At 44.2% G+C, this 27,819-nt stretch overlaps 1 protein-coding gene and 2 long non-coding RNA genes across 11 annotated transcripts in view; all 3 read left to right on the top strand.

Moving 5' to 3' along the window:
- Positions 1 to 298: 298 nt before the first annotated feature.
- On the top strand, positions 299 to 4,926 carry LOC107315055 (uncharacterized). Its single transcript, XR_014946672.1, has 3 exons — positions 299 to 540; positions 3,993 to 4,148; positions 4,787 to 4,926. It is a non-coding gene; the product is annotated as an uncharacterized LOC107315055 (long non-coding RNA).
- Positions 4,927 to 5,321: 395 nt separating this feature from the next.
- Positions 5,322 to 7,780, top strand: LOC146760757 (uncharacterized). Its single transcript, XR_014946671.1, has 3 exons — positions 5,322 to 5,462; positions 6,341 to 6,441; positions 6,533 to 7,780. It is a non-coding gene; the product is annotated as an uncharacterized LOC146760757 (long non-coding RNA).
- An 8,381-nt stretch (positions 7,781 to 16,161) lies between these two features.
- BAZ1A (bromodomain adjacent to zinc finger domain 1A) overlaps positions 16,162 to 27,819 on the top strand; it is a 51,385-nt gene continuing 39,727 nt past the window's right edge. For 5 of the 9 annotated variants that reach the window (XM_015865007.3, XM_015865006.3, XM_015865005.3 and 2 more), the window contains exons 1-3: positions 16,162 to 16,260; positions 16,855 to 16,990; positions 23,618 to 23,896. In XM_015865007.3, the coding sequence (XP_015720493.2) occupies positions 16,878 to 16,990; positions 23,618 to 23,896 (392 nt within the window). In that variant the 5' untranslated portion in view covers positions 16,162 to 16,260; positions 16,855 to 16,877. Of the gene's footprint in view, positions 16,261 to 16,346; positions 16,485 to 16,687; positions 16,991 to 17,651; positions 18,334 to 23,617; positions 23,897 to 27,819 lie in introns of those variants that run through there. The other 4 variants (XM_085549118.1, XM_085549120.1, XM_015865004.3 and 1 more) reach the window with 3 other exon arrangements.

Below are 27,819 nucleotides of genomic sequence, written 5' to 3'. Positions count from 1 at the left end.
TTTTACAGGAAATAATATCAAGTTAGCTATTATGAAACTACCCCCTCCTCACACGCACGTAATTGCTTCCAGCTTTCTGATTATTACCCTTTCCTTAACTGATAGAGTGAGAAGAGAAATAAAAATATCTCCATACAGTGGGCCAAATCCTCATCTGGTATAAATCGACATAGCTCCATCAAAGTCAATAAAACCATGCTGATTTACACCAGTTGAGGAGCTGATGCACTGTAATTTTTTACTTGCTTTTAAAAATAAAACCTTATGTGATTGTGTAACCAGCATTGCAACAGCGACCAGCATTTCCTTTTGTGAACTCAACATGTGCCCTCAACTTTCAAACATGCTCACTTAGTCCTACCGATAGTTTTCCTCACCTTCTGGCACAACGCTCCCACCACCCTTTTACTGAGCCAGCATCACCACAGAGGTGCAAACTGTGCTGAATGAGAGGCAGACACAAATTAGTATTTTTATGGAGTAATGAGGAGAAGGAATGATGTTCTGCCACTATTCCTTCACACAGAAGAGGGAAAAGAGGTAAGTAAAGCAAAAGATAAGACAATTGTTCCTCTGTTGGCTTTCTCTGCGGTCCCCACAACACTTTGCAGCTAGCTGACATATATTAGCACTACCAAGTAATTAGCATTATACCAGTATTATATGACAGTATTGTGAACTACTATTATAGTTTAAGTTTCTTTAAGTCATCTTTAAAACATACAACAAGACATACAAGGTTTACTGCAGCTGATAGAAACTGTGTACTCTGCCTGGACAACATGAGCTTTCTAAAATCTCTCTTCAGCCTTCACTGCAGGCTGTTAAACACATCGTGGATCTTTTGGGAATGCTCTGTCTCTTGTTCTGATCAAGAGTATAAGTTATAGAGATGCTCCATGGAAATCTTTTACATCCGTTGTAGGAGCTGTGTGCTTTGCAGTGTGGTCTGTCTCAAATCTGTCTACTTTTTGACTGGTTGTTTTGATTGATTCGTACGTGCAGCAGTTCATGACAATTACAAAAGCATCCTGAAAAAATCTGAATAATTTATTGTTAATGTCGACATAGTTTTGTCTTGGCTCAGCAATGGACTTTAATATTAATAAAACTTGTATTAATTAATCCTTGGCAATTATCAGCAGTGAATAGCATGCTGGTAGTTCTGTGAAAGTTAATGGTGCTGTTTCTTTGGAGGTTCATAGCCTGTAATTTCCAGCACCCTTATTGTGTACTTTAACAGGTCACGGTGCAATAAAAAATTGCGAGAGCGTATATTTCCAGGTGATTTGTGCAGAATCTGGACAAGGTAATGCTCACTTTAAAATACATATTCCATTCCTTTGAGTAACATCTTCAAAATCATTCTGTGATGTCTGGAATTTAGTTGCAAAGATTGATTTAGAATTTAGTTGCATATTCTGGTCCCTGTTTTAGTGTACAGTTTTTAATTCATGGGCCAGCCTGAAATGGATTCAGATTTGATTGTAAAGCTTCTTGTGGTAAGACTTGAAAATTTCCTCATCATATTTGGAAGGTACCACTGCACTATATTGATATTGGCTTGATTTGGAAAAGATATCACAGATTGCTTATCTCAGCCTGGGTGACCTCTGCTGCTGAGGTCCAGTTTTTACTGTAACCTCTATTTTGTTGAGAGGATTTGTCACCTGGTTGAATGAATGACTGAGACATGGATGCAGAAAAATCCAATTCAGATCCTTCATTAGCCATCTGTTTCCATGGCAAGATATGACTTGAAAATACAATCTAGCCCCCAGAGAAAATAGTGGTTCCCCAAGAACCATTTAAGCAGATATTTATAGGCATACGCTCTCCAGATCTGTGCAGAGGAAATGAAAATAAAGCACACACAAATTGGCAACCATTCTCCAGTCAGTCAGGATTGAAAGAGTGGCCCAGTCTGTAAAGGAAGACAATGGTAGATCTTGCCAAGTAGTTCTGTCACAGATAGGGTAGGACAGCCTTGCATAACTTGGGCAAGAAGCATCAAGTCCTGCTGGGGACAAACAAAAGTAATTTGAAGTACCAGGTCCTGTCCTCCCTGGTGCTGATGGGGACAGACAAGTCCTTCCCAATTGAAGCTGCACAAGGAATCAAGCAGAGTTTTGCTTCCCTAGAAAGTGCAGTCATTTACACTCAGGAGATGTCAGGGTTTATGGGACGCTTACTTTCAAGCTGTGAGGTTAATATCCCAGGGATGCCCTCTACAAAGCTGACCCCATTTCCTACATGGCAGCAAGAGCAATAATAATATGGCAGTGCCCACACTCATGAGGCTTGAGCTTTTCCTGGGAAAGTCACAAATTGTTCCTTGAGAAAGTGGTGTCAGCCACTATCAAGATGGAAGAGTTGGAGGCTGAGTCCCCACAAACCATTTGCCTGTAGGTTGGAGACGGGCACCCAGACCAGTGCAGTGCCCTGTTCTGGGCTTTGGCTTTGACTGTTGGAAGCTCATTGAAGCAGGGTTTTCCAATGAAATGGTTCCAGCTGTGAGCTCTTTTCATCAGAAAATGCAAATCTAACCAGCTACAAGCCCAGCTTCTTTCCTCCAAGTCATATGGAATAGGCACAGAAGATTTAGGTAATGTCTCAGACTTGTCTTCCTTTTTATCTGTAGCAAAAAAATTGTATTTTGTTCCTAAGTAAGGCAACAAAGATTGGGGAAAACAAACAAAAGAACAAAAAAAAAACCCAACAAAACCCCACACGGCACCGCCTTGTCTTAAGTATGCCGGAGCTTTGTGGCACCTTTTACACTGGATTCTTGGCCTTACAGACTAGAGAAACCTGAAAGTGTACTGGATATGAAGTCAAAGCAGCTTGTTACCCAACTTGCTTTCTTCCACAGAGTATTGAAACATTAAGAACACAGGCAAATAATGCTTAGATACTTTCTTTGTTTGCATGGAGTTGCATTTGTTTGTTTGAAGCCAAGCTGGGTGGAGAATTTTGCATTTTATGTCTTTGCGGTGAATTGTGTGGCTCTGAAATGTGAGTAAGATAAGATCACAAACAAGTAAAAACATGTGTAGGCTGAAAAATCAATATGTTTCAAAATAACCGTTGAGAAACAAATTATTCCTGTATTAATGTGCTGAAAACTAGGTTTAGGATTCTGCTATGGCTGATAATGGTACTAACATCTAATGCAGTACTGCCAGAAATTAGATCTGCTTTCTTAGTCAGATGTTACTCACGTCACCACCTAGAAGTAAGGAACTCAAAAAGCTGATAATGGTAAATGCAATATTAAGGAATTTTCTGAGCTTCCCATTCTTTGCATAATAATTAGGTCTTAACAACAATAGTTCTTTTTAATCACTTGTGCTGAGGTTGGCTCTTTCCATTTGCCCTGAAATTTTCCAATGTTTTAGCTGAATTACCCAGAACAGCTACTCCCTTGTTAAAGATGTTCCTGTTTTTCAATTCAGGATTCAACGTCATTGTCACTGAAGGGTGGCAGAATTCCTGCTAACTTAATCACATTCAGACCTATACCATGCCTAACATCAGAAAGCCATTAATGACTAGCCTATGCCAACCAAAGCCTGCTTTGTCTGTGATGACACATCTTAAAAATAGTTTCCTCTGAATGAAATCTATGTTTCTGTACTGAATTAGTACTTGCTGGGAGTCGCTCAGTGATCCTTACAATTTTGCTCCAACACCCACTGCCCTTGAGAAGCACCTCAAGAAGCCATTCCTAATATGATACAATTCAGGAACAGCTAAAGACAATAACTGAAAACTGTAGGTTACCAGCAATGTAAAGATTTAGTTTGCCTTCAGAACCTGGCATTTCTTTTTTCAGCCTGTCCTTTGCTTAGAACACTCAGGAATGCTACGGGATTTAAACACTTGACTTTTCGGGAATAATCCTAAGAATCCACAATCTCTGTGCCTGGTACATAATTCACATAAGACAGAACTGAACATTTCCTGTTTATATTTCTCTATATATGTTGAAGTCTCCTGAGTGCTGGATTTGTCTACAAGTCAGCCACGTATGTACTATAAACATCTGCATATTTACAACGTGGAATTCCCCAAATTCTCAATACCTCAGATAATGATCGACATTTAAAGAAGATACACATGGAATTACAGTCTCATCCTCTCTACAGGTACGTATTTGTTCAACAGCACTCTTTAGAGAAATGCTGTATCAACAGGCAAAGGGATGGACTGCTGAGCTCAGAGGCTGTGGGAGAACTGCTGAAGGGCAGCTGGGATGGGAACAGTGAACCAGGGTGGGTGTTAATTCAGTCCTTCCACATAGCCAGAACAACTCAAGCAGCCTATCAAGGCACACCATGCGGAGACTTACCTTTCATTTGTACATTTCAGATAACATTTTTAAGCATAATTGGCTTGTCTATCTATATATGTCTATATAGATGTTTTCCAGTATGAAAAGATAGTGCTACATAAAAGTATTTGAACAAAAACAAGGAAATCTTCCTAGTGGAACTCATACTAACAGTGCTCAAGATGGAATTTGGACCATAGCCCTGAACTGAGAGCGAGTCAGTTTCTCTGGTTTTTATGACAAGGGTGAGAAGTGCAGATTAAGGCTTGCAAAAGGAAAATCCTTACATGTTGTGTTAAATGGCAGAGGAAAGAGAAGAAATAAATAACAAATGAATGACCTACTTTGTAACCTATTTAACCTATTTTCTTCTACATGCCCCCCAAGTTCCAACTTTATTATCTTGGACATTTTTAAACAGCTGTGAAATCACTTGTTACTTGCCAATTACAGTTTAACTTTGGATAATCAATGACCACAGCCACTCTTGAAGAAGAAAAACAAGTTGGCAGTTGTGACTATGTGTTAAAAGGGATGTTTATGACTGCATGATTAAGAACAGCCGTTGGAAGGGATCGAGACTGGCAGGAAAGGTAAGGCCAGAGACAGTGAGTGGGACCAGGGCATACAGAAATGGCTTGTCTGAAAGAAGGTACGAGCTTCTTGGAGTGCTGGGAGCCTTGCACACATAGTGTTGACTCACTGTAATTCCCAAGGGAGTGGGGCTTTCTAGCTTGGAGAAACAGGAGCGAAACTTCAAATCTGGTCGTATTTGGAATTTTTTGTTAGATTGTGGCTTCATCTCATTCTAGGAAGGCTCGCTGTGTTATGATTTGATCCTATAACTCAAAGGACTGTAACTCCTAACTGTCTTTACTGTGTCTTGCCAGCTGTTTGCTCTACATCTGGGATCCTTCTGGAGTTGTGGTACTGTACAGCACAGCTTGATTAGATTCTACAGCTGGTCTCCCAGAACTTTTGCACTCCTAGCAGTCTTCCAGTTCTCTCTTGCTGCTCTGACCCAAGATGGGTTAGGCTGTAGCATCTCCCCATTTACTGAAGCAGAAAGCCACAAGAACACAACCTGAGAGAGGAGAAAGCACTCCTGGGGACAGGCTGAGTAACAGAAGTAGGGGGATAAAGTGGCCAACGTTTGCAAGAGCAGGAGTCTCATTTCATGGACTTCTTGTCCAAGCCTTTCAAGGGTTACTCCTACTGTAAAAAAACTGTTTTCCATCCCAGGAGACCCAGGCACACAGCATTTTGTGTGCCTTTGATACTTGTGTTGGATTTTCTTAGACATAACCTATTAAAATCTATCATACTTTAGGCTACAGAATTGATGGCTAAAAACATGGGAAAGCTGTATTCAAAACAAAAATCAAAATACAATGTGGCATTAACAGAATCCAAAGAGAATTCATAAAGTAATACAGACACAGTCTTTATTTTTCCCAACATGTTTAATGCTTGAAACATACCATAACACACATTACTTGTTTAGAATAAGAAAACCACTTATGACAGTACTCGATGGCATCTGCCATTACAAGATACTTAAAAGCATTCTTAAATACTATAAATATTGCAATGAACTGTGACTTCTGCCTCTCTTGAAAAGTTTTTATAACATCAGAGCAAAGCTAACTTTGATGTACGCTACTGCTGTAAAACTGGATATGACAGCCCAATGCTGAGTTGTGTTTCTGATTGATAAGAATGCACTTTAAGTAATACAGCAATTTACTTTATGTAATGATCTAAATTCTAAATTGTGCCAGAACTAGAGATTCTAGGAAACTGATGTGTTCAAAGATGTAAATAAATATGAAAAAGAAGAAGAGAAAAACTGTAAAGGAAAATGCTAACAGAAATGTTATAAATCCAATACGGAGTATCTTGTAGAATATTCTGTATTTTTTATTCTATATTTTTAAAATTGGGCTGTGACAAGGTGAATTTCTCCCTTTGCAGTTAATATTTATGTACCACTCACTTTCCTTGCAGACCATCAGAACACTCAACTGAATCATTTGCACAACCTTTTTCTTATCTTTCCACAAGACAAAGTTCACACAGAGAGATAAGGAGACAGAGCAAATCAGAAGGTGAGTTCTGAAATGATGAAAAGAGCCAGGATTCAGCCAGGAATCGTTGCTGCCTTCTAAACTCTTTGGCTGTCATGTTTTCATCTTTCAGCCTGGCTGTTCAAAACATGATACTGACAAAAATCCTTTGAAACGGGGTTTTTATGCACCTGCAAGAACAAGGGGCATCATCATCACTTACACCAGTGAAGCAGCTGTAAACCATTTAAGATCAGCATCTCTTTCAGGTGTCCTTGTTCTTTTCTCAGTTAAACCTGGAAGAGCTTGCACTTGGAGAACCTTTGCTGCTACTTCGTTTTCCTAAGGAAACCCAGTTAGTTTATGGTATTTCCAGATTTACTTATTGATTGATAATATCAATTTCTCCTTTTCTAACAAGTATGTGTTACTTGGTTTACTTCAAGTGATTATGAACTGCTCTCTGTAGGCTGCATTGTTGCAGCAGCAAGCAAGCTCACTTAGTTTGATGTGCAGTGTTCTCTTTTCCTCATAGCTGGCCCTACCTGTCTCTTAGATGCACATGGAGAGTTGCTCTCACTAAACATCTGATTGTTGTAAAACTTGCAAATAATTTTGGGTTTGTTTGGTTGGTTTGTTTTGTTTAGATGCAATTATTTGAGTCTTTGAATTAGCACATCTGTTGGGAGGCCAAAGGGATAATACCAACTCTGTCCCTTTCTCTGTAAATAGACAGTACACAATTCGTTTTTCCTAAATCCTGTGCTTGGCCCTCAGGTCCATTGAATGACTATTTCCCTCTTTTCTTTCTTGTTCCTTCTCACAAAGCGCAGTACCCAGTCAGGCCCAAGATTTGTAGCTAGTTCTAAAAGGGCAAAGGTTCCACATGACTCTAGGCAACAGGAACACACACACACACACACACAAATCTGTCTCTTTGCTCCAGGCAACTGCTAGGCAGAGGGTTGGGTTTTTGTTCTGTTTTTGTTTGGGCTTTTTTCCCCCTGGAGGAAACGCCTTTGCTCTTAAAGCATTCTCATCGACCTGGGAAAATCACACAGGATTACTTCTTGCTCAGGTCTTCATATTCAGCCCAACGCGTTGGATAGCTGCTGCTTCCAGAGCCATTGCTGTCTAAAGACACGCGGCCCAGGGCACCCCAAGTTTAGCCCAAGCAAATAAATCAAACCTGTTGGTGTTGCTATTAATAGTTTTCAGCATTGTAAAATGTTGACTTTTTAATTACTACATCAAACTTCACCATTTTCTCACCAGAAGCTTGAGAGCAAAATTGCATAAAGCAAGCAATGAGAACTCAAAAAATAATGGTACCCGGGCTGATCCACTGGATACCAAAGAAAAGTAAATGTGTGGAATCCTATTGGTTGGTGTGAAAAGTAGTAGTTTCTTATTGCTGAGCTGATCTTTCTTCATCCAAAGATGACTTTAAAAAAATTAATGTTTTTTTGTTTGAAGGGTTGCAAGTTTTGTGTCATTGTTCTGCAATGTGGATAATTACTCCATGGCCCTTAGCTCTGGGCTGCTCCTGAGGCAGACCCACAGCACAATGGGTACGTACAGCTTGTCCCATGTGCTGTGGGCATCAGAGCTGAGAATGGGACAAGTGTGGGCTGTCGCAGTGGGTCTGTGCCCTTCTGAGTTGTTCCTGGCCATGTGAACACGTTTATGGCTGGGGCAGTTAAGCTGATGGCCCTGGAGCTGTTTGGAGCCGCTGGAGCCATGCCAAGGATCTGGCTCAACTGATAGATTTTGTTTTCAAGTTGCACAAGCACAAGTAACCTGCAAGGCTCGATTAATTTTTTCCGTAAAATTGTTAAGTTCAGATAGGATTACCTTTATAGCAGCCACACAGGGATCCCATGTCAGCATTTGTCATCTTACCTTAACTGCCCTCCCTAGAAACTGCATCCACACCTATAAGCCTTTGGGTCTGGCCTTACAGCTGGTATTCTGACAGTCAGCAGAGTCCTGCCTGCAGAGGTTGGGTGATATTCGCCTTCTCTTTTTGAGAAACTGTAGAACATATTCACCCCCGAAGTAAAACCTCCAACCTCAGCCCATATTATTATTATTATTTAGGACAAAACTGCCCAGGTTTCATCCTGAAGCAAAGAGTGATTTCAATGGGCTTGAACTTAAAAGTGTGACGTTCCCTACTTGTACTCATGTTTTTTTCCTTATTGTTTGCCCTACCTCTGCATTCTTTAAAAGTTCAAAACAAGTTCCTCTTCTAAAGAGGCTTCTGCACAGGCTCTGGAACATGTTGTGTAAGGGTGAAACATACATGAGTTGAACTGTGTGGCTGGTGGCTGTTTGCGGAGCTCACAGCAGGACCAAGGGTGGGATTTGGGAAGATTATGTTAAGTAGGAGTTGGAAAAATCCCCTCCTGCGTTCCCTACCGCTGCAAAAACAGAACGATTCGCAGGAGCCTGTATCCTACTGCAAAGGACCATCAGACTGAGGGTGAGACGGGGCAGGCTGACCAGCCCCGGTCGGCACGCGTGGAGCGCCACGCCGCCATTTGGTGCGGAGCGGAGCGGGCCCCCAGGGCGAGGCGAAGGCGGCTCCGCCCCAGGCGCGGCTCCCGGCGGGGCACCGCAGAGAAGCGCTTCCTGCCCGCCGCCGGCGCTCGCCCCTCGGCCTGCCCGGGTTAAGCTTTAACCGAGCCTTATCGAAGCGGACCGCACGCGCACGCTGCCGGGCGGAGGCGGCGCGCAGCCGGCAGTGGGGCCGCTCCGCAGGCTGCCTGCGAGTCCCCTTCGTCCCGCACGGAGGGGCGGCGATGCGTTGGGGCGCGGGGCAACACCGCGCCGCGATCCCCTCCCTGCCCGGCTCCCGTGCCGCCGCTGCCGCCAGGGGGCGCCGCAGTCGGACCGCCCGCCTGCCCCGTGCGGCTCCGCGGGCGGCGGGACGGTGCGAGCCGGGACCCCGCGGGACCCGGGTCGGTGCCGGGGGGCGCGGAGCGAAGGCGGGCGGTGCGTCGGGATGGCGGCTCGGGGGTAGATGTTTCGGTCCGGTGGATGTACGTCCCTGTCTCCCGGCCGAGCGAGGGCGAGAAAATGTCCGTTCCTGCCCCGCCGGGAGGGAGCCGCCGGCGTGTAGGCACCGCGGTGGCACGTCGGGTGTTAAAGTCCCGCTGGTTAGCAGCGATTCCGAGCTGCTCGCTCGGCAAATCGAGGAGTTTTCGCTTGTCGCTGCAATCCCCGGGACCGGCAGCGCGGAGCGGGGGGCGCTCGGAGGCGGCGCTGCCGCCGGGCGGGCACTGCGGGATGGGAGAGCGCTGATACTGTTCGCTTTTGCAAACGCTGTAAAATGTTACAACTTTTCATACCGACGTTTAATGTGAGCACTGAAATATTTCATATCGGTTGGCTTCAGAAGTCGGTTATGAGCTCTGCGGTTGCGGATCTCATTGAGAACGTGGCCACTGACATAAAACGGAGCGTTGTTTCCTGGTGCACCTTTTCCAATCTTCCTGATTTTTACCAGTTGTCCTAATGCCAGAAGCTCCCTCGGTACTGTGTGAAGTATCGCTGCTAGAGGGAAAAAAGGGGAGAAAAAAGTTTTCTTTCAACTTAGGCCAGCTGCAAGATGCTTTTACCCAAACACACATACATGATAATACTGGATACATTCTCAGTTGCACAACAGGAGAGATACAGAGTTGAGGCCATGCTATGCCTTGCATTCGTATAACTGTACATGCAGAGCAGGCAGTTCTCTCCCTGAGCCTTTAGTTTTGTTTCCAATGTACAGTGCACTGACTCACAGCGTCTGATAACTGTCTCAATTCAGCCTTAAACTTGGGTCCCTGTAGAGATGCGTAAAGATACATTGCACCACTAGAAGGTGTTCCTATAGAACAAAGTCAGTTCAAATAGAAGCATTTTTACATTATACCTACGTCCGCACTGTGGAGTTGTACTAAATCGGATCTCAGCTCCTGTAACTTCTATCTCTGAACGTGGTTTAGGGTCATGAAGTGTCTTTGCTTTCTGTGTAGGAACTTCCTGGATGACTGGAAATTGTGACTGAAATAATGTTTAACTCCTAACTCACAGATTACTGAATCCTTAGCAATTGGTGCTTGTGCTGAATTAGTACTAATAACAAAAGAAAGCGTGCATTTTCTTTCCTGTTGTGTATGCTTAGCAGTACAGTGGCACAGTAACACTCTTACTAACTTGGTGTCTGTTTTGAGCCTTCCACAGCCAGCAAGACCAAAGCAAGCACTGGATTTATCACTTTCAAGTTGTTTTCCCTGCATGTTTTGTATAAAATAAACATACTTTCAAGTGCCTGAGTTTAAGAAATGTAGAAATCCCATCAGTATCTCCATTTCCCTGGAGCATGAGGCCCCAGAAGGGGCAGTGTGACAGTGGTGTACATCTAACACATGCCTGTCCCCAGCGCTATGGGAGGAGGGAAGGTCATCGTGGGTCTGTGCCGAGGGAGCGCTCCTTCCAGAGGATGCCCTTTGCATGTAGCATTCCCCTAAACAATATTTTGTGACTGTGACCACCACTCCAGTGTTAGGTGCATCAGGTCTGGATGCCTCTGCCAGCACCCTGCTAATACAAGCTCTTCAGGGAAAACCAAGAGGCTGAAATCAAACTACAGGCTGTCTCGCACCCAGGACAAGACACTGCTTTATGCTTGCCCTTGTCTCCCTGAGCTGAAGCAGTTCCTGTGTGTAAGTGCTGTGTTGGAGCTGTTCCATGGCAGGACCAGCCTGTGAGATGCCATGTGGGGAGGCATCAGGGGTGCTGCCAGGCAGGATGAGGCTCAAGGAGCTGCTGGCTTCTTTCACACCTCTCCTGTTCAGCATCTACAGTCAGAATGGTGCCTAAGTGGTTAATCTCTGTGCTTCAGCTTTCCTACAGCGCTCTGTGAGAGATGAGCAAGACAGAGGAAAACAATTTGGGTTCCAAAGCAGCCTTGTATTACACGGGTAAGTCAGAATACCAGTAATGATCATGAGTCATTACATTTGTCAAACAAATGGCTCAATGAAGACCCATCATGGTGTGGATTTGGGCAGAATTTTATGATTCAGATTGGCTCATTCCTGTAATCCTGGACTAAATGACCCAGACCAGGGACTGGGCCAACTCCTCTTCATGTGCTACTAAGCGGCAACTACAATGCATGGGATCCCTTTCCACAAGCAAACAGATTTGCTAATCTCAGTATTACTGCAAAAAGATGTTGCAGCTGTTATACAGCAAAGCCATGAAGTACAGCAACATCCTTCATACTGTGGGTTCCACTCGTCAGCTGACAGAAAGGCGTTCAATATAATTAATTACAATAATGTCAGTGCAAGCTTAGTAAATGGTTAGTATTCTGCAGCTCTAGGTTTCTTACTCTCAGATTTGACCACATAAAGAATATCTTGCTGACTCAGGTCCAGGTTTCAAACAGTTTGATGCAAGGTGTTTAAAGTGCCGTACATCACCCAAGGAGTGAGAATGCACATATGTAGAAGAAAGTATCAAGTTCACCCATCAGAATCATTAATCAGTCATTGGTCATGCTAAGTAGTGGTTGGCAATGAGAAATCCAGCATTAGTGTCAGGAAATTACAGTAGCGTCAGTACTCTGTATCCTGTGCATTATAACTGTATCTAAGAAAATGCAGTACCAATCCTCTCTGAAGTTAAGCTGGTTTCAGAGACACTGTTAGGAAACAAAGAGTGGTTTCACAACGTGATTTTATCATTTTGTAATCAGGTCAGAAGCCAATGATACATGGTCATCGCTGCACAGTAGATGAGGTCAGAGTTCCTCCTCACTTGTATAAGGTTATCAGCCTAAATACCTCTAATAGCCCTTTCTGAGAGGGGAAAAAATAGGTATGATTAAAGGAAATCTTAAAGGAGCGTATCCCCTAATTTGTGTCCATTAAAAGCAGGGAGAACTACATGTCTAAATCCTACCAAGCAGTGGAGGGGAAATAAGAAATAATAATAAAACAAAGGAACACAGAATAACAGAGTAGTTCTTACACAGAACACTTCAGTGCTCCCAGGGAGCTTGGTGAGAGATGGGCCCTGGTGCTTATTGTGGTATCAAAACTCAGCAATAGGCAACGCAGGCTCTGGGCATGACATGCTGCCCTCCCTTCTATTACAGCAAGTAAGATGCTGGGTTGAGACCATCAAGGAACTACCGAATAAATATGATTATGTCAAAAATTCATTCAACGTGGGCATTGATTCTTTACTTCCTCCTTTATTTGTCTCTTGTGAAAGAAACAAGTGCTGAATGTACCCAGTGGCAGAATAAAGAATCTGCTATCCTTGTGGTTACAGAACTGTTCTAAATGCATGTTGAAATGAAAGAGAAAAATGAAATGTGCTGTGAAAAATTGTGTGTATGCATCTCCTCCTTTTCTGACCAAAGCATGTTATTCATAAGCAAGTAAGTTATTAAAAACTGAGTGTAGTTCCTTGCAGCCAGTAAAAGACAATAGACCAAATGTTGCTGTTACACACAGCTGGGGCGTATTGATAAAAGCAGCACATTGTCTTTCCTCACATAGTTTAAAGTCTAAATAAAGATATGCGATCAAAAGAATGAGTGCTCAGCAAGGTGGTGCAGAAAGGGCAAGAGGTGAACAAGCTGTATCAGTAAGTTATAAAATGCATCAGCAGAGAAATAAGGTGTTTCTGCTGGCTGCCTCAAGCTTGAAGGGGAGCGAAGGTTTGTGTGTGTGTTATGGAAATATGGGGTTTTCAAAACTACATTTGGAAAGAGAGGGGGCTGTAGTATTAAAATTGAGTCAATGCACATATGTGAGTTAGTTTTATACACTGCAGACAAAGTAGAAAAACACAGAGATGATTGATAGTATAACTGTCATTCGACTGAACATCTCACTTGCAATGTATCACTTCAACAAGTGTGTTCATCTTGCAAGTTTATCTTTTCCACCATATGTTTTTTATGAAAATAAGAGTTGAGAACCTATACAGTCTCATTCAAAGCCCAGTGAAGTTCTCTACCAAGAGCTTCCCATTACATATGTATATATATGTGTGTATATATATATATATACATATATATTCATTTCAGCCAAAGCCTGAAAGAAGAAACTGGCAGCCTTTGGGGAAAAGGTGGGCAAAAAAGCAAGCGAGTGGCTAAACACGCTCCAAGAAAAAAATAACAACTCTCCCAGCTGCATGGTATTATAGGTAAAACAGGTTGGGTCAAAGTCTTATTTTTGCATGGTTCCAAGGATATGATTTGGCTAAATATTAGTTATTCCTGTATAAAGTTAAATGTGAATTTAAAGTGGCAACACTGCATTAAAATGATTCCATTGCATTTGTTCCAGAATAACAGTTGTTATACATGGAATTATGTGGTAATGGTCGATGTGAACAGGTATTTTGGAGTAGATCTGTGCAGATCAGTTCTTGGTGGCTTTAGGACAAGAAGAAATAGCAGAAGAGAAGGGAAAACAGTCTGTGATGAAGCAGAGAGCAAGTACAACAAAAGCTGAACTGTGAGGTGGTTTGATGGACCAGCTGGGGGGTTGCACAGTCCCTCATAAACTGTCCTATTGCTGTAAAGCACAAGGACAAGGTGCTTCCTGAGATTTTATCCTCCCAGTTCAGCTCTTTGTAAAGTTCTGTGAACAAGAACTGCACAACTTCACTCACTGGCAAAGGAATTCCCACCTAGAATAGCTGCTAGAGTACATCTTCTAAGAGCAGAAGCAGCTTATTTTTACCCCTCTGTGGTAAAATCCACATCAATAACCCCAGTGTGGTGTCTGTGATCAAAACTATATTTTCTGTGACGTGTTAAAGGCACATCAAATTATTACAACACTCAAATACAGGGCAAAAGTGCAATAAATATTCCCATGAAAGCAAAGTGACATTTTTTTCAGACTTCTCAGAATGAATTTCCACTGCATTCTCAATGCCCCCTCAGTAGCCATTATCTGGTGCCACAGAAAATGGTTCTGGTTCCCTCTGACCTCACTGGGAGCAGAGTCGGAGACTGACTGAGAGGGCTTTAAATAATGGAGCTGGATTCGGAGGTGAAAACTATATGAATTGCTCCTCTTTATCCTGAGAATATCGAAACGCAGCGCAGCCCTAATACTTAGCAAGGATCTGCTCATTGGGAAGTCACTGCGGGAATAATGAGGGGGGAAGAACAAGAGGAGGAGGAAAAGGTGAGAAGAAAAGAGAGAGGGCAAGAGAGAGCAAAGAGGAAAAGGGGATTTGCTTTTGATGTCACAGTTCTATCAGCTCATGCATTTTTCATGGATACCAACTAATTCTGAAATAACACCATGCTGACAGTCCAGGCGTAAGGAAAAACCAGCCCAACTCCCAGATATCACGATACTGGCTTCAAAGTAAAGATACTTTCAAAAATGATCAACTCGAGTCTGTCTGTTCCCTTCTCATTTGTGAGCTGCAGGTTCACATGTTCTAGTTCTTCTCTCCAACTTGAGATTTAGAAATGTAATTATTTTTATATAAGCCGAGGTTCCAATTTAATCCCATCTGCCGAGGAGTTTGAGCTGAAAACAAAGCGTAGTGTTGCAAAATCTCACTGTAATCGTGAGGGCTGCCAAGACTAAATGTCACAGCCGTGGCATACTGAAGAGTTTTGATGCAAAACTGACTAAAATTGATGTTTGATGCGCTAAAAGTGCATTAACTGAAAGTTGCATTTGTGCCATTTGCTGGTAATTAATTACAAACTGAAAGCGAAGCCAAGTGGCAAATAAAAATAAGCTGGTGGGACTCGGAGCTAACCTGTGCTGTAGTTCAAGTTCAGTACTTTGTAAACTTGAGGAGAGCACTGGCATTTCTCAGCGCTTTTCATTAAAACCCGATCACTTTTTAAACAAAGCAATTCACGACTTGGAGTGTAAACATTCTTTAAGATTGCAGTCATCCGGGCTACAGCAACGCCGATCCTTGCACGGAAGACAAACAGCCCCTGCACAGGTGCAGGAAGCAGCGCAGCACCTTTATGTGCCTGAGCAGGGTTGATGCTGAAGGCTCCTGCTTAGATGTGAGCCCCCAGAAACCTCCCACCCGGGTGGTTCTGTGTGTGAGGGGGAGGGCTCTGCGTTAAGTGCGCTTCTATGTAAGCGCTGGAGCTTGCGGTGGGCTCTATGCATACGTCTCTAAGCCGGCTGTCACGTAAGAGATCACAATTAGGCTAAGGTCCATGATTTAATTACGCATGGAAATGCCGTAAAAACGGTGAAAAATAAAACCGCAACCAACAGAAAACCGAGTACACCGGTAGCGCGATGTACGGACGTTTCCAACGAAGTGGCGGAAAAATAAAGGGGGCGGCGGAACGGGGCCCAGCTCCGGGCACAAGTGACGCGCTGCCGACCTTCCCCGCAGCACAACACGCACAGCCCGGTGCTGCCGTGCGCCTCGGCTGCCGGCTCCCCCCGGCTTCGGGCAGGGAAAGCTGCGGCCGGGGGCTGCCTGCTGAGCGCGGCGCTGCCGGGGCGGGGATCCACGGGGCCGGGGGGCGAGCGGGGAGAACCGCCTTCCTCCCCTCGGCCGGCAGATCGCAGGCTGATAATTCAAAAATGGAGGATGAGCCCTCTCAGCCATTAATTAATAATGTTGCTCTCTGTCTTCCTGTGTGACACACGCTGGAAGGCACCGAGCGGCCAATAAAGATGTAGGGGAGAGAAGTGGAAAGCTCCTCCCAGCAGCTCTTCCTGATTGAGGGCTCGAAGAAGTAGATCAAAAACTTCCCGGGAGCTGGGGGGCAGAGGAGAAGCGGGGTAGAGCCGCGGGCCGCGTTACGTACCGCCCGAGCAGCCGGGGCAGCGGCTCCAGGTAGGAGGCGGAGGGGTCGGGCAGCCCCCCGCACCGCGCCGCACCCGGAGCCAGGGCCGCGCCGTCCCGCGGAGGCAGGAGGCGGCGGCCGGGGAGCGGCCGGGGCGGAAAGGGCTGCGGAGCGCGCCGGGGCGGCCAGCAGGCAGGAAGCGGCCGCCGCGCTCGCCCCGCGGGGAGTGGAAGTTGTGTCCGGCCGCGGCGCGCGGCTCGGAGGCGGGGAAGGGGTGAGGAAGGGGTGACCCGGGGCGGGGGGGGGGGGGCGACGGAGACAAAGCCGGCGGCGGCGGCCGGGGTGTCCCCGCGCCGAGCACGTTGTGTGGCGCGGGAGGGGGGGGAGCACCGCGCCCGCCCGCCGCTCGGCGTCACGGCCCCATTGTGAAGGCGGCGGGAGGAGGCGGGGGAGGAAGGATCCGCCGCCGCTCCCCGCGCAGTCCCAGGCAGGCAGCGGCGTGTCAGGCACACAAAAGGCCGCCGCCGGATCCCGCCGTGCCGCCGTTCTCTGCCGCTCCTTCTCCGGCGCCCCCGGGGGAGGGACGCGCCGGGCCCGCTCTCACCGCTTCCCTTCGTCTCCTTTCTCCCCGGGTCCCGGCGCAGCGAGGACAGAACGGAACGCGGCGATGCCGCTGCTGCACCGAAAGCCCTTCGTGAGGGAGAAGCCCCCCGCCGACCTGCGGCCGGACGAGCGCGTGTTCTACTGCAGGGTCACTAACGAGATCTTCAGGGACTACGAGTAAGTCGGTCGCCCCCCAACGCCCCCCCTCCCTTCTTCCCCGCGGCCGGGAGCGGTTACCCCCAACGGCTGACACCTGGGCGGGGAGGAGGAGGGAGGGGATTCCCCGGCAGCGCCGCGGGGCGCCCGGCGGGGAGGGGTCGCGGCTGGCGCCGAGCCCGTGCCCCACCGCGGGGTGAGGGGAGAGGGAGGGCGGATCTCCCGGCCCGGCCCGGGGAATCCCTGCCCCGCTCGGCAGGGTGACCCCACGGCCCCGTCTTTCCGCGGGGGGATTAGGGGAGGCTGCCCGCTGCCACCCGGCTCCTTCCGCGGGGAAGTGAAAGTTGCGCGCGTGGGAGGCGGCGCTGAGCCCCGGGCCGCCGCTTCTCCCCCCCCCGCCTCCATCCCGCCGCGTGTCGGTGCTGCGCAAGGCCGGGACGCGGCAACAACCAACGGCCGCCGCGCGCGCCGGGCCCGGGATTCGGCGGCGGCTCCGCGCGTGGAGCGTGGCACGCACCCACCGCGCTATTGTTGTGTGTGTGTGTGTGTGTGTATGTGTGTGTGCGCTGAGCCGCAGGGCCGCGCGGAGCCCCTTGTTCCCGGCACCCTCTCCCGGGCCGGTGTCAGGGCCGCCGCGCCGCCCATGGCCGCCCTCGCCCCGCCCTCCGCCGGCTGCCGGCCCGACGACTGACCCGGCTGGACGCGGCCCGGCCCCGGGAGCCCGCGGCGCTGCACCTGCTTCCGGGCGGGGGCTGGGGGGGGGCACGGAGCGGTGCCGGTGCGCTCGTCCGGCGGGGGACACCTGTCCCCAGCTCCGTCCGGTTCCAGTCCTCTGGCTGCTTCCCCCCCCCCGTCCGTCCGTCCTTTTATTCTGCCGGTGCGCAGACCGGCGGCAGTCGAGCTGTCGTTAGTGCTGGGGGGAGCCCGGGCTCGTCCCTAAGTTGGTGTCAGCGCTGTCAGAACAATAGGCGGAAAGTGCTCAGCTCCTCTCGGCGCGGGGCTCCGTGCCCCGGGGCCGCTCGGCTCCGTCCCACCTGCGGGGGGGCCCCAGCGCCGAGCTCTCCCTTTTTTGTCTGCACAACAGACGTGCAGACTAATGAGATTAAATCAGAAACGCTTCTCGTTCGCAGCATGCGAAATTAGAGCACACCTAGATCTTTTTCGTGCTTAGACTTGTTTTTCTTACTCAAATGCATCTCGCCGAGTACAGTCGGGCCGGGGCCGGGTTGGGAAACTGCCTGGCGCTGCGGGGATGGCTGCGGCGGCCCCGGGTGTCACAAACTGCCCTTGTGCGTTCCGTTATCGCTGGCACGTCATGGGATGGCTCCCGTGCAGTGTTGACACGGCTCTGGAGTACGTTTCTGGTGTGTGTGTATATATATATATATATATATATATATAGTTTAGAGTAAATTTGAGCATGAAAGGTATCTTTCAGCTTTGGCGCGGTGTGGTGAATGTTTAATGCGGGACCAAATCCCATGTTTAACCAAAGTATGAATGAAGGGATAAATTTAAGCTTGTTCACACAGGCCGTCCCTAGCAGTGCCTGTGGGTGGCTCGCCCTGAGGTCGAGGCTGGGATATGGCGTTTGGGAAAGGACTTCCACCTTTCCTGCACATATCTTTGCTGTGTTTATTTATTGTTGTTATTATTCTTAATTTATTTTTCTGCATGGAGAAAATGGATGCTTTGCAGCGACAAGCCCAGTATTTTTTACATGATATGTCATGCTGCAGCTGGGTGTGTTCAGATGAAGGTGAATTGGTGGCAGTGTGATCTACCAGGGAGCATTGGCAAGCTCTGTAGGTGCCCACCTGCTCTCAGGCCACCGCTCTCACTGCAAAGCAGTGCCTCAGGTGGCAGCTGTGAGATGAGAGCGTTGCCCTCTTCCAAACAACAGCATTTAGGGTAATGGTGACAGGCAGGGACTGCTTCTTGAAAACGGGACTAGTTGTTTCATGAAAGAAAACTGTTGCCTGAACTAGACTTTCCTGAATCTACTTTTGTGATAATAACTAGAATTTTCTGAAGGTGAAAGCTTAAAACAAAAAAAGGTAGAACCTGACAGCAGCTAGCAGGATGCACTGATAAATGGGGTAACCTGAATTTACCCCTTCCTCACATATATGGGCACTTCAGTTAACTACTATTTACTGATAATTGGTTTTTTTTTTTTCTTTTTTTAATTACAAATGTAGGGCATTGGAAAGTTAAATCTATGTTCATAACAGCACCAGTGGAGATGAGTACAGATGATGTGTAGCATGATTCTTCCCTGTTTAAGAAATCCTTATGCTAATGCAAGGAGAATTTGGCAAGACTGCTGTTTTGTAAAGTGACCTTCCTGTTAAGAATCCATTTCCTTTTTCTTCAGAAACACCATCACATAATTTTGCAATCCTTTAGAAGGAGGCTTGGTGAGATGACGATGTTCAGTTGTGTTTATCAGGAGCAGCAGACGCAGGTGGAGCTGATGTTCTTACTGCTTTCTTTAGTCCCTTTTAGGGGGTAGGGCTGGGGGGGGATTGGCAAAACAGTCTCTTGAGTGGGAGAGCAGCAGTAGGAAAAGCATGGCAGGGGTGTGTGTGTGGGTGCAAAGTGAGATGCTGTTGTTGGTCTTGACACCTTGTGATCATCTAATAGAGATGTACAGTGAGAACTACTGGCAGAGTATGGCAAATCTTGCTTGTGAAGGCAGTTTGAAAGGTAGGAACTTGTGGTGCTTTTTTTCTTTTTTCCTTCTTTTCTTTGTTTGAAGAGGCAGTTGACCTACAGAGATGATCCAATGAAGCTGAGGAAAACTGAGTAGTATAGAGGCCAGTAGTAGGAGTGTTTCCCCTTGTAAGACATGGGAATGTGGTGAGTGAGGGGACTTCTGCATCTTTAGAACTTACTGAAAAAAGCTTTTTTTATAGGTCAGCCTGTGGGACTCTTGGTCAAAAGTCAGAAGTTAGGACTGTGTAAAAGGCTTCTTAATGTGTACCTGGTTGAATTAGATGTATTTTTCTGTTTTGTTGAAGAAAAAACCCTCAATTTAAAATATGTTAATGTGTGATTAACCTGTCAGCATTAGGGGATAGATGTCTTTTTAGTTGGTTTGGGTATTTTTATACGTTACTATGTAATAGGTACTATTGACCACGTGTGGGAACAGGTTGAGTACATGAACACTTGTGATGCTGGATGGCAGAGTTATCTGTGAACATGCTGGTAACACAGCCTACATAGATTACATGTTAGATGTGGATAAGAGCTTCAGTAGTAAGAATAATCTTGTCTGCAGATCAGCCATGTCGTGTAATTTTTCTGCTCTTTCCTCTTGCTTAAATTTCCCTTAGCATAACTTTCTCCTGTTCTGCACTCTCCGTTGTGTAATTCTTCTGTTTAAAAAATAACTTGTTCTCTTCTGAATTGTTTTTAATATATGTTAAAAATCAATGAAAATGATTTGAAATAAGCATGTGCATGAAGTACTAAAAATATTGCAGAGCGTAGACTCAATGGCAGTACTTGGTTAGTTCAGGCAAGAGCCATCTCTTACTGCTGTGCTTGATTGGTTCTTTCATTTTGATATCTATTGCAAGCACAGTCAGCACAGAAACTGCAAGTAGTTTACTTCCAGAATTACTTCATTCCACTAACGAACTGCCTTCTGTCCAGTACTCACTAAGCACTGTGGAACTTCCAAATGGTTTGCCAGTAACTTTGCTGCTTAGTGTTCCTTCTGTCGCATCGGTGTAAACAGGTGTCCAGCTGAGAGTCATTGTGAATTACTGCACTCACAGCTGAGCTCTCCTGGTACAGCACCTTGGACTGATCTGGAAGCACCTGGCTGAGCTCAGCCTGCTGCTGGGGACCTCCTCCTGCACCCTGCCAAAGATTGTGTGGGTCCTGAAACAGTGCAGAAGTCCCACGGTTGTAATGCCCACAATAAGGGCATATTCAAGACTATGGGAAGTATGTGGCAGCAGATGCACTTGCTGTGTGCGTTGGAATTGAGAGTGGAATATGGTTGAGTGCACTGCTGCTCTTTGAGGGCAGAGCAAGTACAGCACCGCTTGGTACTGATTGCTTGTTTGGTGGCTGTTGTCTGTGCTCTCTGTGAATCCTCTTGTGTTGACTGGTGTGTATTGCAGAGACAGGGAGACTGGTGCCACCAATAAAACCTGCTGTTGTGATTGTTCTCTCTCAAACCGAGTTGGTGAGATCATTAAAACATTGCAATAAAACTGTGTTAACAGACTAAGCCACAGATGGTTTTGATGTGTGATGTGTAATGACTGGCTACTGAGAAATAACGCCTTCAAAACTGAAAGCCATTTATTTGGTATGATTTTTATCTTTTCCTTTGTAACTTTTTTTGGGGGAAAAATCCATAGAAAACAGAAGAGGAAATTGAGCTACAGTGGGGCTTGGTACACAGAGCTCTGTCTGCAAATGAAAAAGGGTTTTCCTCCAATATGTCTCAATTTGAGTAGTCTTAGAATTTTGCACCTCTTATAATCCTGGGCTTAAAAAAAATACAGGTTTTTTCTTTTTTTCTCCCCATAAGTTCAATACTGCAGCTTTAAATAGCTGGAGCACCCATTGCCCCCTCACAGGGAGCAGCAACAGCCCCAGAAGGGGCACAGCCAGCTTCAGCCTCTGCTCTCTCTTTGGTCATTTTTGAACAAGATATTTGGATCAGTTTTAAATTAACTCCTGGTAATTATCAAGAACCTCTTTGTGAAGTGAGGCAGACGTGCATGTAGGGAGAGATCTGATGAAGACTTCAGTAAATGTTTGTCCACTGAAGTCAGTAAGGCCACTTAAAATTGCTGTGAGTCTCACACAGAAGTAGTAAAATGTAGGCAGGAACAGACCCAGATGAACTGTGCTGTGTATACCATCACTTTTTGTTTTCTTTTTTTAATGGTCAATTTAAAGATACCTATTTTTAAAGTCAAAGCTGTTCTTTGAGAAGTCTTGTTTAGTGCTTTAACAATGATAGTTCATATTTTTGCTAATACCTGATTGGATTCAATGTGGTTAACTGCAGAAAAGGAATATTCTTTCTTTTCTATACTCGGTATGGCCAACAGCCATCTGTTCTTCATATAGTGAAGAATAATTTATCTCCTTTCTCTCTCTTTCTTTGTTCCCCATTTCTTGTTTAGAGGAAGCAAAATCAAATTGTCATCCAGGCCTTAGATTGTGTATCATCAAATATATTAAGCAGACACAAGGAATATTTTATTAAAATGTAAAATCTGTAGGGTGTCATTCATAAAACACATCTTTTCTTCTTCTGTTCTAATTCTGTTCTTGTCACAGCTGATATTCTTCCTCGAGCATCCTTCTTTCGCTCAGAGGAATCCCACAAAAAGGATTATCTGAGCCAGGACCCTCCATTGTCCTTAATCTGGAGTTTCCATTTCATTTTCAACATGTTATTGTTGCATCCGTCCAGCTGCAGTGAATGTCATCATCTTCATCAGTGTGACTGATGCATGTTTGTCAGTGTGAGTGGGGAGCCTGCAACAAAGAACTTCAGGAGAGAGCTGTGCAGTTCTGTAACCCTGTAATGAGAATGATCTGAACAGTCCTATTAGTTAAAAATGGCAGCACTGCACCCTGTAATTTTTTAAAGGAAAGAAAACTTGAGTGTGGCTATCTCAAGTGGTGTGGAATGCTCTGAAAGTGTTGTGTGTGTGCTTTGAAATAGCTGCGTTAAGCTAACACAAGGCAAACAAATGGAATTTTTCACGTCGTATATTGAACTCCTATAAATACTGATCTGTAAAAAGTTGTAAAGGAAGGCAAATCAAAATAACCATCAGAACTGGAGCATGCTGAGAAAGTGCTCTGCTGTCATATCACTGATCCGGTGTGTGATATATTTTAACATGGTTTTGTGAATAGCTCTGCCAACTACGTAATCTCAAAAGTGTTTTAACAAATCGCTGCTTTTTTGATACCTGTCAAAATTGAAAAGCTCCTCTTTCAGAAAAGCAAGCAAGAACAACGCTGTATTTTGGTATTAGTTGCAAGTAAAGGGAAGGAAGAGAATCCGTATTTGCTAATGGAACAGGAGAGAAGAATCTATGGGGAAAAAAAATAGTTTGGTGGTTTCTTTTAAGAGCAGTACAAACACTGAAAGAATAAAAACTATTTAGAGAAGTACTTGACGTGAATTTTTTTTAACCTCTCCCATCTTTTCCTATGTGAGCAAGGGCACTCCAAATCTGAAACGTACTCAAGTTTCAGCATGTTTCTGTGATCTTAAGGTTGCTTTTTCTTTGCGCAATTTTAGACCCTCCTCCTGCTTGTTTGTGTGGAAATACAGGCCATGCAATGAAAATATGACACGTTAAACTCAGTGTGATTATTCTTGTGCATAAGGCCACTTACATGTGAGTATTTGCCTGCAGTACTAGCAGGTCTTGATACTCCATGATTGCCAACTGTAGTTTTTACAATAACAATTTATGAAGCTGTAGCTTAAGTAGTGATAAATAAACCTTGCTGGTATTTGTAGCTGGCTTAGACGTAGAGCTATCTTTGAACTTGAAGCTTATAAGAGAAATTTGCTGCTTTATGAACTGGGATCAAATTGAAAATGTTGGAAGGTAACAATTTTCTTTTTCCTACTCCCTTTCTTTTCAGTGATTTTTTTGAACGCACTATTCTGTGCAACAGCCTTGTATGGAGCTGTGCTGTCACAGGTAAACCAGGACTCACATATCAGGAAGCACTGGAATCGGAGAAGAAAGCCAGACATAATCTTCAGAGTTTTCCAGAGGCACTCATCATTCCGGTTCTCTACCTGGCCACCCTTACCCATCGCTCCCGACTTCATGAGATCTGTGATGAAATCTTTGCCTACGTCAAGGATCGGTATTTTGTTGGTGAAACAGTGGAAATGATTAGAAATAATGGTGAAAGGTAAGTATATTTAAAATGACACATTTCTTTTTAGCAGATGTTGGCCTTTTCTTTGAGTGTGCTTCTTTTAAGCCAAAAATCAGAACAGTAAACTCTGTGAAACACTCAGAAGTGAGATTGCTTAAACTAGCAATGCTGCTACTGTTCCTAATTACATTAATTAGGAGTAGCATTGTATTGCTGGGCCTGCTATCTCATTCCTTAGCTTTGAAACAGCTCTAGAGGCAGGGTAGTTCTCTCCAGTCTTGATGCAGCAGTCTTTCAGTCCCAGTGGATTTGCAGAGGAGTGGTAGTCCCTTGGTGCACCTGCGTGAGGGAAGTAGTGTGCTTGTAGAATGAGATCTGATTAGAAACCAGGAGAAACTATTAGTTAAAAATAGTATGAAATCGTTGATGAAATCATACAGGACACAGTCAATTGAATGATATTTTGTATACTCATGTAAAGAAAGCTTAAAGAATCAATTAGAATTGGATTTTATTTTCTAAGTAGTCACTAAAATTGTATTTGCGTTCTCAGGTAATTAATTTTAAAACATTTGTTAGTGATTATCTGAGATTTGCTTTTTCTGTTTTGTAGGGAGGAAGGAGTGAGCTTACACTGCAGAGCAGATGAGGCACATCCTATGGGCTTCATAGCGTTGTGCATATTGGGTGGTAGGAGTAGGGTGGTTCGATATAGTCATCAGATAACCTATGCAGAATAAAATTAATGTTTTCTTAGCATCCCATCCAGATTTTATTAAAAGGGAAAATTTGTTCATGTGCTGCAGGAGATATCCACAAATGTTCCTTGCAAGTTTTGTGTTTCATGTGGACCTGTGCTTAATGCGGAATAGGGAAGAGATGGAAAGCTTTTGTTCTTTTCAACCAGTGAAGTCTCAAAGTCTCAGTCTGCAGAGCTTGCGCAAGAACTTCAGTAGAGCTGCTGTTCTTTGTATGGAAAATGTATATCCAAAGCTTATTTCTGTTTTTCTCATCTGGTCTATGAGACCTACGTCATTTTTAGTATCAAAGTTATCTTGCTTAGGGAATAAGTTATTACTCTTTCTTTCTTTTTCTTTTTTTTCCCCCCCTTACTAACCAGGGACCCAAATATAATGAATTGTAAGTGTAATTTACCTCTTGGTTTTCATTTGCCAAATAAAATGTGTTTGTTTTCAATCTTTGAAGATCCTGTCAGTTTCCAAATTATTTGCACAAAAAACGCTTTAGAAGATCAACCTTTTATTCCCCAGGAGCAGCTTTCCCATCTTTCTGCTGCTTTTCTAAACTCTTAACTAAAATATTTATGTGTATCTTAGCTTTTCAAAGCTGAAATGAAAAGTAGGTTTGTATGAAGAAACGAGGAAGATTTGTATTATGACATCTTTTGAAATTCAGAATCCATTTCAGTTTCATTTGTACACCATCACACTGGTTTTAAGTTTTCCTCGAGAAAATGGTTTCTGCTCACCTTGTGGGCTGAATTCTGCTCAGGTAAAGGTGTGATATGTTTCTGTCTCATGAAGATTACTTTCTTTTTCTTTTTTAACTTGCCTTTGATTCAGTCTTATGGGTTATTCAAAATTATGCAGAGATGCATATTTAAATATTTTATATTTATGATCCAGTTTAACAGAGAAATTTAATATCTCAGCTAAATTTCTTAAGCCTTTGGGGTGGGTTAGGTGATCATTCAAAATTTATTTCCACCTTTACCTAAACTGCTAAAGATTTTATATTTTAAACTGCTGGAGTATGAATAGTCAGTTAAAATGAAGCATATAGAATTCTCCATAGCTAATTGTATGCCACTGATATTTTGGACAAATGTGTATCAGGAAGCTGCTTTACATCTTCATTAAACTTAGGAAACAGTTCAATTTAAGTGTTACTTTAGTGGGATTTTTAGGCTTAGAGATAAATAATTAAACAATATAAGTTGAGAAGGGGTGGTTTATAGTTATTCTGCTTTTGAGAGTTGGCTTTGACTTGTATTTTCAAGTACTTCTCTGAGGATTATGTATACTAACTTGTGTTACTTGTAAATAGCATTGCTGTTCAACAAAGCAATTTGTGTGTTTGCCATGTGGAGCTACATTTTGATGGTCCGTTGTAGCAAAAATATTCCTTGTCAGTCTCTAGTGAAGAAGGATCTCATGAAACCAATGGAATTAAGCAGATCATGAAACTTATTTGTGTAGGGTTGCTGTAAACTGCATTAATGTATGAAACTTTCTGCATATGGAATGTTAGCTGGGTTGTTTTATTATCTGGGCTCCCTGCATCTTTTAATGGGAAGCCTATACTACAATGCTAGGTAAATAGAAGTTGTTCAAGTAATTTAAGTATTGATATTAATCCTAACTTTGTGCATGCAGTATGTTTGTAGGATAGGTTACTTTGATTCAGTATCCTATATTTTCGGTGAAGTAAGTGGATGAGAATATAGACACTGGGAAAGTTAGTGTTTTATCTTAATGAATATGTGTGTGTATCTTGAGTATAAGAACCATTCTGTAGCACTGTGAGGAATGGACAAGTCATCTGGAAGGGTAAGAATGCCAGTGCTTTGTCCAGAGGCTTGGCAAAAGACTCCTGAGACTTAACAGTTCCTGTATTGTACCTGTGCTTTCTGGTTACTACAGAATGTCATATCTCTGATTTTTCATGGTCTTACGTCCCTGTTGTGCTGTTATGGTTTTGAGCAGGTCATTACACTGCTCAGTTTTGATTTTTTATTTTATTTTATTTTATTTTTGCTTCCACTTTGTTGCTGAGCTCTGGTAGGAGGAGCTCAGGGAGTTTGGGAGTTACTGTCCTTCCTGTTACTTTGGTATGTCTGGTCGTTATCAGCCAAAATGAGAATTTGCAGATGAGCCCCCAGTCCCCTGGTATGGCTCAGTCAGGCAGTCTGTAAAAATGATGCGTGCAGTTTGGTAGTCTATTAGAAGTGGCAAGGAGGTAATTCAGTTTGCTCTTTAACTCTTTCTGATGTTGTACAGTTTCAAAATAGCTAGCCTGCCTTTTGTTTGTGTTCCTCTTTTCTGGCTAAACTTGGGCTGACCTTCCTCCAAAGTGACAGCTGTGCTGTGCTTTGCTTTCAAAAAGGAGATGCCCAGGTTGGCAGTTAAAGAATTGTGAGAGTTCTGTATGTTTTTGCAGTACTGCCTCCATAAAACATGCACTTTTTTTTTTGAAACATCAGTTAGAAACTAATGTAATAACTCATGTAATTTAGTCTGTGACTAAAAACTTTATTTCACGTTAAGCATAGACTTTTGTTGCTAAGACAGTGAGAGCAGCTGTCAGTAAATACTGTCGCTTAGGATGTCAAATTACTGTTTACAGAAAACTATTGATGAAGGCATAGAAATTATTCTAGATTTTGATGAGGGGGAGGGCAACAGTAATATTTCATGTTATCTGTCATCGCTTAAGATGTCACATAAGCAGCTAATGTGTAGTTTAAGACCTGTATGTACTGTTCTCTTTTCTGCAAAGAATAGTTTATCTTGCAGTTTTCTGTCCAGTTCTTGCTGTCTTAGTCCTGTGTTGCATTGTTAGTAGTTAAAACCTGCTGAAGTGTTTCACGTCATCTTAAAATCAGAATTCAGTTGTCTGTGGTGTTGGAAGCCTTACCTGAAACAACATCAATGAATGCCTGAATAGGCTGAATAACAACCAAATAAGAGCTACTACAGTGTGATTAACTGAACAGGAGGACCTGTAACTTTTAACTTGAGTTTAGCAGTGCTGCCTTCAAAAAGGAAGTAGAGAAAAAAGAAGAAAAAGGAAAAAACTAGCATATATAAACAACCAGTTGTCATTTATCAGTGTTCTGAGATCAGATGCTATTAAAAGAAATAATATCTGCCTTTATTAGGGTAACTGAGTGAGCAACGTGATAATTAGTTAATTAATCTGTAAGCTTGCAGTCT

Source organism: Coturnix japonica, chromosome 5 (assembly GCF_054131305.1).
Source record: "Coturnix japonica strain WE chromosome 5, WE-NBRP24, whole genome shotgun sequence".
Lineage (NCBI taxonomy): Eukaryota > Metazoa > Chordata > Aves > Galliformes > Phasianidae > Coturnix > Coturnix japonica.
Note: the sequence above shows the minus strand (reverse complement) of the source record. Positions and strands in the feature narration are given on the sequence as shown.